The sequence below is a fragment of the Ailuropoda melanoleuca genome, chromosome 6 (assembly GCF_002007445.2).
Source record: "Ailuropoda melanoleuca isolate Jingjing chromosome 6, ASM200744v2, whole genome shotgun sequence".
Classification (NCBI taxonomy): domain Eukaryota; kingdom Metazoa; phylum Chordata; class Mammalia; order Carnivora; family Ursidae; genus Ailuropoda; species Ailuropoda melanoleuca.
In genome coordinates this window covers 84,587,149-84,606,438 of record NC_048223.1, presented here as the reverse complement: position 1 = coordinate 84,606,438, position 19,290 = coordinate 84,587,149, and the positions used below count along the sequence as shown (strand labels likewise).

The window sequence follows — 19,290 nt, the reverse complement described above, 5'->3', positions numbered from 1 at the left end:
TTTTGTCTTGATTATCAATTAGGAAGTAACTGTATCTCTGAACTTTACATCAGACTATCAGTGGGTGTGCCTGATATTGGTTCTACTTAAAAAAAAAAGTGGGGGTTGGACCAGGGCTTAAGTTTGATTGATAATATTCAATCTTTTCAGAGTGAATAATATATTAAAATAACTGCTGCAAGTCACCTAATGATCACCTCCTAATTAGGTGAAATGTGTATGAATCCTTTTGGTATGCCACAAGGAACCTTTTGATGAAAAACCCAAGAAACAAGTTTGAACTTCAACAGACTTGTGAGGTCTTCCAGTTAATTTTTGATAATAGTGATAAATTTCAACACAGTAATATATTGGACTATGCAACTTATGGGGGTCATGTACCCTTGCCCCAAAGATACAATATTTTTAAATGGGAGCCTAGATGGTCCAGACATTAAAAATTTGTGATAATCTTTTAAGAGTCCAACAACATTACCTCTATGTTCAAAATAATGTAAGTATAATAGGACAATTAATGAATACCAATAACCTTTTGTTAAATGTAAAATGCATTCCTACCAAAGTGTTTTCAACATCTGAGACCTTGAAGTTCCACTAAACAGTGTTGGTAAGAACACAATGTTTTCCTTCCCTTGCATGACATTATGTCTATTATTAAAGAATGTTCTCAAAAAACAATTTGCAATGTATTTTCAACAGAAACAACTTAACCTCAATAAGAATTGTATATATTCAATATTTGATTCAGAAATAGTTACATTCCCTTTCAATGTAATGTGACTTTTCCACATGGAAATTTTAACCAAAGTCTTCCCACACTGCAGTAAAAGAAATCTTTTATATACTTTCAAATACTGTGCCTTTTTATTTAAAACAGTGTAAACATAACAACTCAACACCACCAATAATCGGAAAAAGACTGGTTATGTGAACACTAATTTCCTTGAATGCCCCATGAAAATAAGGGTAAATAAAACAGACAAATCTTCAGGAGAAGTTTCAGTTCACCTTAGCAGTGGTAAAAATATTGCTTTATTCCAAATGAACATACAACACAATTTACTGTTCTTTTGGGGGCTTCCTGTGAACTGAAAAGTCTGGGCTTTGTGATTTCAACAATTTATTCTTTCCATGTTAACCACAGAAGCCAATGTCTTGGTCCACAAATAGTAGACTTGCTACAAAATAAATAGTAATGAGGATGACGAGAAAGCAAAGGGTAACTGTCAATCTGATAACTGGCTTGTGTAGATCATTAAAGTATGCATAATTCAAAATAAACACACATCCTCAACTCGCCTTGTGATACTGATATCATTAATGAGCCAATAGTTGTTCCTCTCAAAAGTATTCATACCAGAAAATGATCTTGACATTGTCAAGGGTTTTATAGGACCCCGCCATGCAAGTGACCTTGATTTAAGAACTTACTAACTGAACTTTATACTTAATGGATAAATTTAAAGTGAACAAATCTGAGAGGGAAAGTTTTTTTCTGAATATTAAATTCCCTGATGTTTCAGAACAAATTTTAGCAAGCTTAATATGCACACACATGCACACACATACACACATTGAACACATTTGCATACAGCATACCTGTGCTCGGAGCGAGCAAGCCCATACCAACGCACGTTTGTGTGCGCGCACACACACACACACACACACGCACGCACGTACACACAGGCACACACACACCGAGAAATGCTCCTTTGGAGCCCCTACACAATCTCAAAGAAAAACACTTCTATTCGCATGATTTTAGTGACACGACATTGTGATTTTTCTCATCTCTTTTTCTATAATAATTTCCTTCACACCTCCCTCTGAGATTCTGTGCCTTCAAATTTCAGAGGGAGCTGGCACAGATGAGTAGCTAAGACTGCCCCCGGTTACTCCTTCTATCTCCTGTCCTCCCCCTTCCAGAGTCTTTGTGCCATTCTTCAGAAATGAAATAGAAAACACTACATTGGTTGACATGACATCACCTGTGAGGAGGCTGTCGCATGAATAGAAATTTAGGGGTTGGGACCAGCAAGCCAAATGCAAGGGCCACCTGCTCACTGGCACGTCCGCCCTCAGGATACAGCTTGTCTCTTTGAAACCTGGCCAGTGCTTTTTTATGAGGACACTGGTGCGGTGGGGCTGAGGGTCTGAATCACCCACATCTACTAAGAGCCAAAAGAGGCCGGTGTTGGGACTAACTGAAACTGTATTCAGAATTCTACCCAAAAGCTTTAGTTGTAAGCTTTATCCCTCCTGAAACGTTTCTTTCCCTTTAAAAAAATATTTTGTTAAAAAACAGTATGATATGAGGGCGATAGACTATTTGGTTTCTTCTAAATAGATGCTCTTAAATTAATGCATATAAATAATTTGTGTTTAATTTCCTCTCTTTTTCCTGTTGAGCAAAGCATAGAATGCACAGATTCCTTCCATCTCAAGTCACTTGGTCAATGCGGAGTCTCTTTGTATTTCATTTCTTAAGACAAATTGTGCCTCTCGTTCTGATTTGGCCGTGGGGCTCAGGGGGAGAAAGGCTGTGTTTTCACTTGCACTGTCCTCGGTTTCTACGCTGGCCAGTTCGTAGTCCTCTGACCGCCTGGCGTCGGTCAGAATTCGGATCTGCTCCTGGACAGTTTCTAGCAATATTTTCACTTCTTGTTGTTCTGCTATAAGACAATCGCTGACTGGGATACTCACATTGACAATATCAGCAGAGTAGGAGTTTTTGTACCATTTGATGCTTTTGACTTCAGAAATCCCTGGCATTTGCATGCAGGTTTCCTCTAGACCCACTGAAGGGATGATGGGCACGGAACTGGCACGCGTGGATGAATATCCCATCAGGTCTTTTTGATCCAAGCTATTAAAATAGGAATTTGTCTCTCTTGAAGGCAGTTGCATATTTATGGATGCATTTTGTTGGGTTTTTAAACCAGTGGAGGAATACCTGAAAAAGAAACATGGTGTGACATATTCTGCTTTCTGCTGTGCCTCCTTAGAGCAATATTCAGTCAACAAAGCACTTCCACATGCACCATCTCACTGAATTCTCACAGCAACCCCATGAGACAGATAATATGCTCCCAGTTAAACAGAGAAGTAAACTGAAGCTCAGAGCGGTGAAGTGACTTGCCCAAGGTCACACAGAAAATAAGTGACAGACTGAGACTCAAACCCAGATCTTCTTACTTGAAGTCCAGGGATCTTTCAACACACCACAGCTGTATAGGCAGGTGGGGTATAGTCTTCCTGACCTCTATCCTAGAATACAAAGTAAATGGGGATTGAGCAGGTAAGTGTGGCCTTTCCGTAGTGACAAACAGGAAACCCATAACGGCATTACTCCACTCCATCCATGTGACCACCCTCTCAGCCCGGGTTTAGTCTGTAGACTCGTGGCCACACTAGTTGGGGGTGATCAGAAAGCCCAACATGAAGCATCAAGGTGCTATCATCCTGAGTGTTTCTGCTTCACACTACTTTGGGGGAACAAAATCCAAATTTCATTGGCTCTCTACTCTGAAGAAACCACCTCACTGCCAGCCAGATTGCTGATCCTACAAATGGGAATGGAGGCATACAGTTCCTCGCCGGGGATGAACATGAAGTGAGGTCCATTGGGCCTCTACCAATATGGCAACTTTCCTCACATGGTTTCTGGAGCCACGTAAGGTAGTTCGCTGGTGCACGGCAGTAGCTTGTCAAGAATGCCAAGGTGCCATTCCAGGTCATTTGAATATGCCAGGATCTGGCTAGCCCTCTTACTGCCTGTTCAGAGCTGGTGAATTTTCCAGTGCCAGAGATGGGGCAGGTATGTTGTGGATTCACAGAAAATGTGGTTTGGGGTCCTGAACAGTAGTCTCTATTCTCTCAGTTATTTGTCCTTAATTAAATGTTAAATGAAACACCAAATTTAAGCATAATCTAAACATAGCCACCCTCCGTATAATAGGTCTTATTCCCCTTGTCTTGCAATACGATGTAAATAACAATCATGTTTATAAGTGGAAAGAATAATTGCAATGAAGTGTCTTGCATACTAAATAGAAGTCTTTATTGTAAGGACACAATCAGAGAAATTTAGGTCTGTCTTTCCATCAGACAGAAAAGATGAGTATCCAATTTAGGTGTCGTTATATGTCCATCCTCTTTTACTATGCCTAGTACAGAGCTGGCAATCAATAAATCCTGATCAAGTGGATGCATGAATACATGAACAAATCTTCAAGGTAAGTGCTCCCTTTATATCCCAGTTAATGTCCATTTCAAACATCATAACAGCTGACATTTGCAAAATGTTGTTTAAAAGCATGCTTATGTCTAATTACCTCATTTAAAATTTTAAAAACCCGTGGCTTATTTATAATTATTACCATGCAATGGATGAATAAACTAGATTAAGGGGCACTCAAGTGACCTCCCTCAAATTATGCCTTTGGTAAGAAGCAGAGGAACAAGTTAATCCCAAATTGTCTGACTGTAATTCTTCTAATCAAAGCCAGAAATGAGTGGGCATCCTAAGGTGCACTAGAACACCTTTTTAGGGACGTATAATCTTTTTACAATTACAGTCTAATTGTATAGTCATGTACAAGGAAATTCCCTGGGGGATCTTACACTGACTTTCACTTAGGTGTTACATGGTTGAAAATCTGACCCTAAAGTTTCTGATCAATGACTTAATTGCAACAAGAAAAAAAGGGGCATATGTCATCCTGTTAGCATCACTGATATGCATAAAGAGAGACAATGTCTGCTTATCACATTCACCAATGGCACAGAGTCAAGAAATGCAATTGGGATAAAACTGTATTCCGCATAGGTATCTTCTGGGTGTATCAGTGGGTAGAATCTAACAGGTTGAGATGTGATGGTGACAGGTGCAAATTCTTATGTCAGCATCTAAAAATTCCTAGTAAAACTGCTGGGTAAAGGCATAAATATCTCAGAGGACTTGGTAAATTGTAACCTCATGACTACATTGGCATGACGACGAAGTAATCAAAGGCAATTCAAACCAAACTTGGGGCAGTCTTCAGACTTGGGTGAGAAAGAGGAATTGCAATTAGCTTATGTGTCACCTTACAAGTCAGGGATGGGGCACATGGCTGGCAAAAACTGAAATCTAGAATGTTACCATCACATGGAGATGACTTCAAACAATTACAACTCTCCAAAAATGTGATTTCATTTTATATCTGACATGATTTTAAATCCCAGTGCTCTGCAACATGTGGGAATACTGACCTAGGGGGATTCCTCTGGGGACTAATTGAAGTAATGCCTCTGGGCTATTTAACCAGAGACCTCTCTTCCTTCTCAGAGTTGCTATGAGGGTCCTAGCACTGGTATTTGAGTAGAAGCTATAGACTGCTCTCCAGAAGTTTAAGTGAGAGCTAAATTTCTAATGTGGTTCTGGATTAGAAGACACCTCGGAGTTCTGTGTCCCTTAAGATTCACTGACTCTTTCACAAGTTTGACCCATAGCTTGTCATTCAGCGACTTTAAAGTACCAGCTTGAGCTGTCCTTCCTCCAGAAATCACAAGTGGATTTTATTTGTCACTAGGGGAGTCAAAGCATCCTTTTAAAGGATGAAGGGGAAGTTCCAACAGTTAGTCACTTGGTTTGGTTCCCGGGGATTCAGGGGTCAGGTCAAGGAATCTGCATTCCTACAGGGAACTCTAAGCCTCGGTTCCTGGTGCGCGTGGCCTTGAAATCAACTGGCTAACTTGAAGAAATCTGTTTTTCCCTCTGGAGCCATCCATGTAGCTATTCCATTTACACATCACCATCCATGAATGTGATTTTCTTCACATTTCTTTCCTGGTTTAGTGGTTCATTTAGTCAGGCCAGTATTCAATCTCAGTCCTTTTACATGGATATGCCACTCTAGGTTGGCCATTTAAACTCTGCTATCCTTAGTGTGCTCATTTTTTAAATTCGTGAAGGATCACTTAAGTCTGTGAAGTGCTAGCTAAGTGAGGCCATCTACTTCTGTGATTCCATTCCTTTCTGTCCTGGCATATGAATACATTAGTTTGATTTGCCTGACAAAACCTAGTTCAGAGCTCCAGAAGCCATTGCCACCCTTGTCCCAGGTCTATCAGTTAGGGGTAACGCTCTGAGGAATCTCCTCTCCATCTCATTCCTTCCTCAGCCCTCCCTCAGATATGTGCTGGGTTCAAGCTGGGCTGACGTAAGTGCCGAGGAGAGAAGTCACATCCACCAGGAGCCTAACTAGCAGACAGCGCCCACACGCTTGATAAACAAGCAGCAGATGGCTGATAGCTCTTGTATATTCATTCACTCCCCCTCCGGGCTTGGGACAGATTTGAAGAGGGCCTTTAGCTGTGAAATTCTATTACCAATCCCATTTCCAGTCCGGAGAGACGGTCAGTCCCCCAGGAGTGGAAAATAGCTGTTTTCAAGAACTGAGAATGAGATTGTTCCCTGAGATTCATTGTGCTGACCGCACAGTGACTTCGAGTCACCATTTATCAACATCGGGGGCATATCACACACAGGAAAATACACGTGGCCAGCCAGCTGCAGAGAATATTCCAAACCCAATGATGATTGAACCAAAACAAAACTACTACTATGCAGACAAGAAGTGTAAGTCTCCCAGGAGGTAAAAGAAAAAGCAGTGCCTGAACATGCATGGAAATCTCTGAGCCCCTGAAGATTCGTGTAGGGAGTTCAAGCCTATGTGTGGCATAGGCTCAGAGCATCCTTATACCTGGGACATACAGGGTGAGAGCCATAAAGTGCCCAATGAAAAGAAAGACAGCATGGGCTGGGTTCTCTCCCCACCCACGAAATCTCTGAACTTGATTTCCCCTCACTCATTCTCACCCATATACATATTCCTAAGTAACAGACACTATTAGTGATTTAAGAATCACTATCTGTGCTTAGTGATTCAAGAAGAAAAGTAATTATGAAACATGATTAATTATAAAGAGGGGCTAAATGCAAGCCTCTTTTCTAGATACAAGGCAAAGAGAAATGCAAACTGCTTCTTGACTTGCATTATACATTTTGGACAACGTGGCTGTTATGTTGAATTTGCAAACTGTCACCCCAGATCTGTACCAAAGGTATTTTACAGTCCATTTGGAATTGCTTCAAAATTACAAATGTCTTTCTGAAGAAATCTGTTGCTGAGTTTTGTCAGACAGGGCATTGCTGTATGTGTATCTTGCCAAGAAGAAAAGGAAAAGGTAAGGCTCTGTGATAGATGTCTCCTACCTGCTATGGCCCTCAGTTTGATACAGATAGTCTGGAAAAATCATCCGGGCCAAAGCAGCATAGAAACCGGACTGCTTTATCCACAGTGATAAAAACCAGATGTAATAAGAACTGGCTTGAGTGAGGAAATGGGTTCCTGACATTTCTGGAATAAACCCTGATTGCATTGCTCTTGAAATTAATAGTTCTCTAACAGTTCCTGTGACAAGAAATGCTAGACTACTTCTCTGCTTACTATGTGTCAGGTCCAAGCCCTTTACACATGTAGTTTTTTAAAACCTGCCCAACAACCCTTAGGAAGGTGGTATTATTTTGCCCAATTTATACATGAGAAAACTTCAGAAGATAAAATTTTTTCAAGATGAGATTCAAACTCCAGTCAGTTTAAGGAAGGGCTACCATGTTTTATTGGGCGATTTATACCAATTAGGTGAATGCAGGCTCACCCTACTCCACTCACCATGCCATGAGCCCTATGAGGGTCTGCGCCCACTTGGAGGAAAGGGCACATTTGCACTGCAAGAATGAACAGCAGCCCTGGTGTCCAAGCCCATCTTTCCACACCTACACCACAAATGAACCTAGAAATCTGAGTTTAGCAAGTTGTACTTTGACAATATGCTGTCAGTATTGACTGGACAGAAGTAGATACTATATATAAATTTACATACATTACAGGTGACTGTTGAGGGTATTGATTAGAGAATTGAGTAATTGGTTTTCAAACCTAAGAATGAGGGAACACATTAGTCCTCCTAAGAAATCTCTTTTTCTTTTAAATCAAAGACAAATCCCCGGTTGTTTCAGCAACTATATAATATACCGCCTAGATAGCTATGCACTTACTTGCTCCCTAGTGTTATTTTTCTGTCTCACATTTCCCTAATATCTATTTTCATTGTACCTGTTCTTTTTAGTTTATCTTTTGTGGAACAAAGACAGAAGTAAGCATTCATAGACTATTAATGACAAAAATCAATGAAGAAAACCCTAAGGAACATAATAACTCAATTTAAAGTTTGAGCATTCATGATACCCTCCCTAAATTCCATTGCTTTTAAGACCTACCCTTGACAAGGTATCGTATCCTGGTCTGGGATCCTTGATTCCTCAAGTTGCTGATATGCTGGTCCCACGATGCCACCCAGCCTACTTCGGGGCGAGGGGGGTGTTCTCCTGAAGGCATTCCTATGGAGCATACCACTCCTTTGCCCTGGGCTGCAGCAAGAGGAGAGACTCCTGCTGGGATGAAAGAAAACCAACAGATTGATCCTAGCAAGAACATTTCATGTGGCTGCTCAAACTTTCCAAACACTCCCTTTTCACTCCAAGTACTCCAAGTTCTAGATTAGGCTTTCCATCCATGACTGTAGAATATCTGCTAGGAGAAGACCAGAAGTTGTTTAATCCATTTACCCTTGTAAGAACTGAGACAAAGAGAAGTTCCCATGTTTCAGGCTTTCTAGTCTGGAGCACAAAGTATTAAAACAATAGCAGCTTTAAGAGGTGGGCTTAAGGAATTCTCAAGCTCCTGGTTCTCAGCCACCCTCATTATCCAGGATACAGTAGCTATCTCTCTAAGAAAAATAAAAATGGCCTCGTTATTAGACACTGACAAAAACTAAACACAGGAACTCCGAAGGGATTCACCGGGAAAAGTTCACTTGCGTTAGTGGTAGAATAAATAAACCTCATTTGAGTTGGCATTCTCTCCTTAACATATGTGCTAAATTCCCAGTTCACTACCTCAAATTTTCATCAATATTGAGAAACTAAATTGGTTTTCTTTTGAATTTGCTTTTAATAAACATCTGATTATATATTTTCCTTGGCTCATACATCCAAATACCCAAATAACCATATGTTTTCAGATGCTATCACAGGGCAAAAGGCATAAATGGGATATATCTTAGGTGAGATTGAGATTCCTACATAGATCATGCCGAGCAAAGAGCTAGACTCTTTATAAATATCAATTGCTAATTTGACTTGTTACCTATTCCATACCCATTTCCATCTTCACCCCACTGAATGTACCCTACAGCCAGGGGAAACTGGTAAGGAGATCTCTGTTCCTATGTAGACATTCCATGCGATGCCAGTTTATGTGGTCAAACATGTTCTGCGGTGTTCAGATAACAAGCGAAGTTAGAATCTTTTGCTGTATTCTCATTTATCTCTAAAAATACCAACAAAGCCATATAGAGAAAGATGAAAAACATTTTCAAATTTTTCAGCAAGCATATCAAGCTCTAAAGGGACCAGTCTCCCAAAGTAATTTTACCCATGTCACTAGATTATTTGGAGTTCCGGAACCTTCCCCCCTTCCGGCAATATTACTGTTATTTCTACTTAATAGATACAAAAGAAAACATCTCAAATATTATCTAAGATCAGAGTTTGAGAACCTGACATTTGAGTGCCAGTAGACACTGAATGTTTTTGGCAAAGTGAATGATTAAAATTTACCTTCTTCAAGCCAACATTAACTTTGAGTTTGTGCAAACAATGGGTCATACCTTGTAACATCTTATACCTTCATTCTTTATCAAAGTATTTCTTGTATGTTGACAACATGGGACCTCTCGTTAGGTCACTAAGGCCACAAGTTTAAAGAGTTCTAATAGCTATTTTTTCCCCTCCCTTCTAGCCTCTATCCGTATTATCCAGAAGCTCTTACAGAGTCTGTGGGGTATTCAGGCTTTGGTGCTAGAATTCGCTGCATCTGGGGTTGCGTCTCAGGTCTGTATATTGCTAGCACCTGACAATGGGGTAAGTACATCTACCAGTCAGAATCCTGAAGAGAAAGAGATGATACTCTTAACTTGGGTCATTGGGGGAGATTTCACTATTTACAAAGGTGTCTTCAGTGTTTGAGGGGGGAAAAAAAAGCCAACATGGGGTACTACTGTACGTCGGGACAAGTAACCACAGAAAGCTGTTACTGTCCCTGTAACTGAAGGGACGACGGCAAGGGAAACTACCAGAATGGAGAAAGAAAGCGAGCTGTAAGGAGAAGACCACCTGGCAGGCACTGTGGCTGCAGGAAGAGGGACGAGGGACAAGGGACATAGCTGAGGCGAGCAGGGAGGGAGGGCACAGAAAGGCCAGGACTTCGGTCTCCTCCCATCCTTCCACCTCCTTCCTGTGCTTTGTATTGACAGCAAACAAGAGAGCCTGCTGCTCTTTCAGTGCACAGGGCAAGGCAGAAAAAGGTAAAAACTAAATATGGGTAGAAGAGGTGCCAAAGGAAGGTATTAGCATCGTGCTTCAGTCATAGGACTGCTGTAGGGCTAAAAGAGAGAATTATTCAGGGAGCCTGGCAGGGAGTAGGAGCTCAGTGCAATGAGTTCCCCTGACTCCTCCTCCACACCTGACAACTCAACTCGGAGGCTAAAACCCTGATCTTATTTCACTCTAAAAACCTCCCATATGTGCTGTCCATAAGAGAGTTATATTGCTAAAATCTAATATAATAGATATGACATAATATAATAGATTTTTCTTTAAAAAGCAAGAGGATTTTTTTCCCTTTGAACTAAACATGAGAAATAATGGCTTTGAATTAATAGCTTTGTTATAATGAGTTATCCAAATAAGTCATGTTTGCAGTGCACAAAAAAGAAATTAATTATTCATAGCTAGCCAAACTGTCACAACAACAAAGTCTTCCGGTATGAACTAGTGACCCATCTTCAAAAACAGTTCTACACCTATTGATCAATCAATTCAAGCCTTCTAACCCAGTGGCATTCGGGAAGTTATGGAGCAGTTTGCAGGACAGATAAATCAGCGACCTGGTTATCAGTCATGAAAACGTTTAAGTCTACTGCATGTTTTACAAAACAAAAGCTATGATATATTAAACTATAATTTACAAAGTTCGAAAAGTGCTTTATAAATCAACCCTTGCCTATCTGTCAGGACACAATGTATGCCAACAAATACTGCAATGTCACTGAACCAAACAAAAAGGAAGATCTCTTAAAGACATCCTTATTTAATTTGTGAGTGGTCCCAGAAACATAGCAGAAGCCAAGTTTAAGAGGGGGATATATGTCGACGAACAAGGAATAGGGTAGGGTATTTGCAGCTCGGCTATCTTAGAAACTGTAATTCTTTTTTATTTCAACTTTAAAACATTGATGGCATAATATAGTCCTAGAGTAATATTATACATAATTATTTTACTTGACTGGATGGGACACCACTTCAACATGTTATAATCAGCAGGAGAAAATGTTTTGGAGCAAATATCCATCTTATAGAAGGCTGCTAATTTTGGACTTATTTTCCCTAATTAAAGAACTTCCATTAGATCCAGTGAACTAAAATGCTCTTTTAACAGGGAAATATCTGTAAATGCCTCAACTGATATGACCCCAAACTGGTAGTTAATAACTGAAGCAATAATCCAACAGCCAAATATATTTCAATTCCAAGTTGAAAATATTTAAACCATTAAAAAACTTTTTTGCAAAATTTTGGTATCTCAGTCTCTACTCACGTATAATGAGAAAAAAAAAATCACTATCCCATAATGAGGATTAGTATACAGAGAGACTGAAAACCTCCCAGTAAATGCAGCCAGCATCAAGAAAATCCTTTTTTAGGGGACTCATTGAGAGTCAAGGAAGAAGATAGTTTCCTTGTATAATGCATGTTTCTGTCATGGAGGTTTTCAAAACATTGCCTAGGTATGTGAAAAACAAGGGTCAACAATATTTATCTGTCATTGTTGGGGACAACTGGTGGCTTTTTTACGTTTTTTTTTTTTTTAAGTAATGTTATATTCATTTCAGAGATACAACATAATATTCTGCAATTCTGTACAATACTTGATGTTCACTGTGATAAATGAAAACTATTATTTTGTACCTTCTCCTTTTTTGAAATTTTAATCTTTTCATATATATATGTACATATATATATATTTAATTTAAAATACTGTACTTCTCACTAAGGAAAGGATGCTTAAATCACTGCACAACTTCCACGAAGACTGAGGCTATTACGTTCAGAGGCACATACACACAGCCATCAGTCCCAAACTTTGGCACTTGGTTTAGAACAAAGACTGCATTTTCGGAGTTTCAGATTTTTGTATATGAAATGCAGCACATGACTAGAAGATGCTGAAAACCTTGCTTGGCCTCAGAATGTTATGACATTTATAAGATAACCTTATTTTTGGCTTTCTCCCCCAAAGAGTCAACTTCTATGGTCAGCTTGCAAAAGAGTGCCACTCCACTGGTAACAGATCTCGTAAACCCAAGGAGAAGACCTGCCAAGCTTCCTCCCCCTGGAAAGTTTTCTCTGTGTGAAACCACGTTGGAAGACCTGAAGCATGTTACATCAGCTGCCTAGGGAAGAATTAGTCATTAAATTTGCAGACGGTGATAAGGCAGGCTAGGCAAAATCATGTTCTTAATAGTTTTTCAGAATCCAATTGTTTCATTCACTGGTCTGTGTCTGCAGCTTTGATGGGTGTTGTGAATAGTTCCTTCAGGCTTCTTACAGGGGCATGGGTGCCTGCCGTTAGCTTTGGTTTACTTGCTGCAAGCAGCTTGTGCATCCACTCCATGGAGAACTACAGGGTAAGCAAGAACAATCATGTCTCCTGAATCAGGCTGCCTTTCGTTGGCATGTGTTGCCCAACGTTAGACGTAGTGTGAACGTGCCCATCCCCACCATGAGTAGCTACCTGTACCTGTGGTGTTTGACAGACTGGCTTCCTCTGTCAGGAGAAGGGACCTCTGGGAATGACTGGGGGCCGGCAAAACTTGACTCCATCATTTTCTCCAATGCAGTCACAGGATGCCTTTCCGCCTTTGAATACTGTGGGAAACCACATGCACAGAGATGAGCTGGAGGACAAATTAGGAGAGGAGGGCCTATAACACTATAGCTAGATATTGAGAAGTTACTGAACTTGCCAGGAATTTGTCCACTGGGCACATGATCAGGAGAATGATAGAGACATCACTGGCATCCCATTTCTCCCACACTGAGTATGGTCTTTGTCCTTCCCCCAAACTCTCTCTGCTTAGATAAGGTCCATCCAGGAGGGTTCTTCACTTCAGAATTTTAAATATGTCTCCTCATTTCAGTCTACACCCATGGCACACTGTGCCTGACAGGCAAAAACATAAGTATTTTTTATTCAATATACATTTTATATACACAAAAATTAATTAGAAGCTGGATTACAAATAGTAGGGATTCGATAAATAGTGATTGAATGAACCTCAGAACATTCTCAGAATTACAAGGATATTAATTCAGAGCACCTGCCCTCGACTCTCCACCATTCCTCGCCTTCAGCCTTTGCCAAGCAATTACTGGGTTTAATAAGAGAAATTTGTGAGCTTTTCAGTTTTTATAGGTAGTAAGCCTTGGTTTCACCTTTGACTATGATATCTTATAAGGCTCAGAAGCCTTTATGAAAACCCATAGAGTTAACACATTAAGAAAAACTTTGCCCCAAGGGAAATATCACATGGCATCTTAAACAGGCCGCAAGTTGTTAACTTTGATACACAGCTCTTGAACAGGCAGCAAGGGTAGCAGGTTTCTCTTCTAGAAACTCTAGATAAAAACTACCCTGAGAAATGACAATCTTAGAATGCTAACCATTCCAGAGAAAATTTTGAAATCTGGATATTCATATCTAATGCATGAACAAGAATTTTACTGAAGAATGAAGACAAATATGCGATATATATATGAAAAGGTGTACAACTGCATTCACTGTAAAGGGATACAAATCAGAATAGAGAAAATTTAATTTCAAGAAGATTTAGTAAAGATACAGATTCAAGAAAATTAGAGTTGGTGCTAATATACTGGGGGTACAAATTGCCAATATGTTCCAAAATGTTAAATATACACTCTTTGATCCAGAATGTTACTTTTAGGACTTTACATCATTAATATGATTGTAAAAATTCAAAATAATATCATCACTAGAGTATGCCAGTGGTACAATTTTTTTTTTAAAGATTTTATTTATTTATTCAACAGAGGCAGCCAGCGAGAGAGGGAACACAGGCAGGGGGAGTGGGAGAGGAAGAAGCAGGCTCATAGCGGAGGAGCCTGATGTGGGGCTCGATCCCACAACGCTGGGATCACGCCCTGAGCTGAAGGCAGACGCCTAACCGCTGTGCCACCCAGGTGCCCCCAGTGGTACAATTTTTAATAGCGAAACAAAATAAATATAAAACAAAAACAACTGGGCACAATAGAAATATCCACACATAAAAACTACACAACCATCAAAAAGAATAAAATCAAGGTACGAAAAAGTATGCATAATATAAATACATTTGCATAAGTAAGGAAAATGCAGTAAAGAGATAATACATATATTACAAGTGTATATATGTGTATATAAATATATGTATACATATACACACACATATATATAGATTTTGTATGTACATGTACATATACATTTTTGTGTGTGTGTTTGTGTGTCTGTGTGTTTCCCATGCAACAACACAGGATGCAGATGAAAAAAATAAATAAAGTATTAACTGGATGTTATCCTTGGGGGAAAGTGTATCAGTGAATATGGGCTATTGAGATTAGGCAAAAATGTCAAGGTGATGTAACTAACCTGAAGATTGCAATCTCTACTGTTTTCTTCTTAAGTACTTCCAAACTAAACCACATAGGGGCAATAATAATCATGTCTTGAAACACAATCTTTTTTTTAATAATAATATTTTTTATTATATTATATTAGTCACCATGCAGTACAAAACACAATCTTAATTCAACAAAATAGACTCCGAGAAGCAGGTCAGACTTTTTATCAAAATGGAGTAAACTGACACACAAGAAAGAAGATATGGAGATAATTTGGAAAAGGTGGCTATTTTCAATAATCCAAAATTACAAAGATATAAAAAATTATGTAAATACTTCCATGTGTGCTTTTTTATTGACCAATTGAAGTTAATTATTACAAACCATCCATTGGTTTAGAAAAGTGCATCGAGTAGACATGTAACTGTAATATAACTCAACATTCTGACTTTCCATCTGACCTTCAGGTTCTATAAAAGACCGAGTAGGGGTTTGTTTGTTTGTTTGTTTGTTTGTTTTTTAATCCCAATTTCTAATAAATTGGTTTTGAAGACAAGCTTGGATGCCTGGAATGTTCAGCTACAAAAACATGTGAGATGATCTGGAGATATCTGTGGTAAATGGGAGGAGGTAAGTCTCTGCTCCTGCAGATGTCTATGGGGGCAACATCAGCCAAGTGTTTCTGGAGCATCTAGATTTTCTAGAGAAATCACTGAATCATTAAAAGTCAACAAGTCATTCTTTTTTTTTTTTTTTAGCAATGTATGTCAAACAGCGTAATTATGTGTTGGGGCCATTAGTTCTGAGCCTCTGCTTTTTTTGGGGGTGAGGGATACCAGTCAGTTTTTATTTTTAATTTATTTTAATTCTAGTGTAGTTAAAATACAGTGTTATATTAGTTTTGGGTGTGCAATATAGTGATCCAACAGTTCCATGTATCAAGATAAGTGTGCTCCGGGCACCTGAATGGCTCAGTTGGTTAAGCGTCTGCCTTCAGCTCAGGTCATGATCCTGGAATCCTGGGATTGTGCCCTGAGTCAGGCTCCCTGCTCAGTGGAGAGCCTGCTTCTCCCTTTGCCTGCTGCTCCCCCTGCTTGTGCTCTCTCTCTCTCAATCTTGCTCTATCTCAAATAAATAAAATCTTAAAAAAAAAAAAGACAAGTGTGCTCTTAATTCCCATCACCTGTTTCACCTATCCCCTTACCCACCTCCCCTTTAGTAATCATCTGTTTGTTCTCCATAATTAAGAGTCTGTTTTTTGGTTTGTCTCTTTTTTTCTTTGTTAACTTGTTTTGTTTCTTAAATTCCACATACGAGTGAAATCATATGGTATTTGTCTTCCTCTGACTTATTTCACTTAGCATTATACTCTCTAGCTCCATCCATGTTGTTGAAAATGGCAAGAGTTAATTCTGTTTTATGACTGAATATTTCTGTATGTGTGAGTATATATAGATATATCTGTTTGTGTGGGTATATATATGTATATATTTATCTCTATAGATATATCTCTCTATATATATATCTCCCATATCTTCTTTATCCATTCATCTATCAATGGATGCTTGGGCTGCTTCCATAATTTAGTTATTGTAAATAATGCTGCAATAAACATATGAGGTGCATATAGCCTTTGCTTTGAATAAAACTTTTGATCCTGGAGTTAAAAGGCTTTGGTCAAAATCCCGGATGAAAGTTTTGAACAGAATCAACCTCTGATTTGTTCTTCCTAGTCATAGTATCTACAGTAGATACTATGTTCTAAATCTTTTCTTTCAAATGCTTGCATTGTTGTTATACAGTTGCTTTCAATTGTACTATTTTGGTCAATTAACACAAATTTATTTTCAAAATTGATTATTTTGGATTTTTCCTCTCTCACACAGACTTTATGAGAATCATTTTCATTTCAGTGGCCACATTTAACATGAGATTCAGGTTTAAGTTGCTGTATTCCTATCCAGGGTTGGTTGGAGTTCTCAGGAGAACCCAAAGGCACAATCAGAGACAAAATAAAAGACACTAGTGGATTTTAAAGCACTTGGCATCTACAGCTACAGCAAACATTAAATGAAACCCACTGCTAACCAGATTAACATAACACCTACACTAAATATCTGTTTACCTCAAGATTACCAAATGTATCATGTCTACCTTTTAACAAAGAATTATAAGGCATTACATAGATAGATAGATAGATAGATAGATAGATAGATATGCAAAATAAGCACCACAACTTGACTCAGATACCACAGAAAAGTTGGGACGATCAGACATGGAATTTAAAACAAGCACGATAACTATGCTTAGGGCTGTAAAGGGAAAGGTAGGCAGCATGTAAGAAAAGATGGGTAGTGTAAGTAGAGAGATGGAAACTCTAAGAAATACTCAAAAGTAAATCTAGATATAAAAAATACTGTAATATAAATGATGAATGCACTTGATAGATTCATCTTTAGATTGGACACAACCAAGGAAAGAATCAGGGAACTTGAGTATTAATCAATAGAAACTTCCTGACATGAAACACAAAACAAAAACAGTATTTAAAAAAAAAAGAGAGAGAAAAAAGAAAGGAAAAAATGAATGATAAAATTGAAAAACTGTTGAACAATTTCAAATGGTATAACATATGCATAATTGGAGTCACTGAAGGAAAAGAAAGAAAATGGAGCAGGATAAATATTTGAAGTAATAGTGACTGAGACTTTTCAAAATTATGGACAGACACCAAACCATAGATGCAGGAAGGTCACAGAATATCAAAACACCATACAAATGGCTAACAGACACATGAAAAAGTGTTCAAAATCATTAGCCATCAGGGAAATTCAAATCAAAACCACATTGAGATACCTAACCTTACACCAGTTAGAATGGCAAAAATGGACAAGGCAGGAAACAACAAATGTTGGAGAGGATGTGGAGAAAGGGGATCCCTCTTACACTGTTGGTGGGAATGCAAGTTGGTACGGCCACTTGGGAAAACAGTGTGGAGTTCCCTTAAAGAGATAAAAATTGAGCTACCCTATGATCCAGCAATTGTACTACTGGGTATTTACTCCAAAGATACATATGTAGTGAAGAGAAAGGCCATATGCACCTCAATGTTCATAGCAGCATTGTCCACAATAGCTAAATTGTGGAAGGAGCCGAGATCCCCTGCAACAGATGACTGGATTAAGAAGATGTGGTCCATATATACAATGGAATATTACTCAGCCGTTAGAAAGAACGATTACCCAACATTTGCAGCAACATGGACGGGACTGGAGGAGATTATGCTAAGTGAAATAAGTCAAGCAGAGAAAGGCAATTATCATATGGTTTCACTCATTTATGGAACATAAGAAATAGCAGGAAGATTGGTAGGAGAAGGGAGGGAAGAAAGAAGGGGGGGTAAACAGAAGGGGGAATGGACCATGAGAGACTATGGACACTGGGAAACAAAATGAGGGCTTCAGAGGGAAGGAGAAGTGGTGGATTGGGATAGGCCAGTGATGGGTATTAAGGAGCACATATTGCATGGTGCACTGGGTGTTATACGCAAATAATGAATCATGGAACACTACATCAAAAACTAAGGATATACCATATGGTGACTAACATAACATAATAAAAAATTATTTAAAAAAACACACCATAAAGGATAAATACCAAAAAAATCTACATCACAGCATATCATATTCAAACTGTATTTTTTTAAAAAAGGAAAAGAGAAAGAAAAAAATAACAAAAATAAAAACAAATGCTGAAAACAAAACCAAAGAAAATAAAATAAAAACTGGTTATAGAAGAAAAAGATTAACAAATACACTGGAATTCTAACCAGACAAGAAAAGACAGGAATAAAATACTTAAAGTATTAACAGAGATAAACACCAAACTGAAAATATATCTCTGGTTAAATTATCCTTCAAAAAGAAAGGAGAAATAAAGACTTTCTTAGACCAACTAACAAACAAAAAACAGGAAATTCATCACCAGCAGACCTGTCCTGCAAGAAATTTTAAGAGAAGCTCTTCAAGGAGAAACAAAATGATATAGGTTAGAAACTAAGATCTACCCAAAGATGGAAAAATGCCAAAGAAGTAATAAGTAGAAGTAAATTAAAATATTTTATTTTTCTTATTATTAATAGATCAAATTGAAAAAACTGTTCAAAATAATTATGTATTGTGGATACAGTATATACACAAATTAAATGATTGGCAGCAATTTTATAAAGAACAGGAGAAAAGAATTGGGAATACCCAGTTATAAAATACCTGGACTAACCAGGTATTTGAAAGTGGACTTGGATTAGTTGTAAATATATATTATAAAATCTTGGGTAACCACTAAAAAATGATAAAAAGAAGTATAATTGATACGTTAGAAGAGGAGAAAAAATGGAATTATACTAAATAATTAAAACCAGAGAAGGAAGAAATAGAAAAGAA

General features: G+C 38.4%; 1 protein-coding gene across 1 annotated transcript in view; it reads right to left on the bottom strand.

The window, feature by feature from the left end:
* Positions 1 to 782: 782 nt before the first annotated feature.
* The window catches only part of NRG3 (neuregulin 3), a gene marked incomplete at its 5' end in the record, with an annotated part of 1,035,788 nt that continues 1,017,280 nt past the window's right edge, over positions 783 to 19,290 (bottom strand). Inside the window, 4 exons of the mRNA XM_034663597.1 lie at positions 783 to 2,953; positions 3,196 to 3,267; positions 8,327 to 8,500; positions 12,963 to 13,096. Of these exons, the coding sequence (XP_034519488.1) occupies positions 2,446 to 2,953; positions 3,196 to 3,267; positions 8,327 to 8,500; positions 12,963 to 13,096 (888 nt within the window). The remainder of the gene's footprint in view (positions 2,954 to 3,195; positions 3,268 to 8,326; positions 8,501 to 12,962; positions 13,097 to 19,290) is intronic.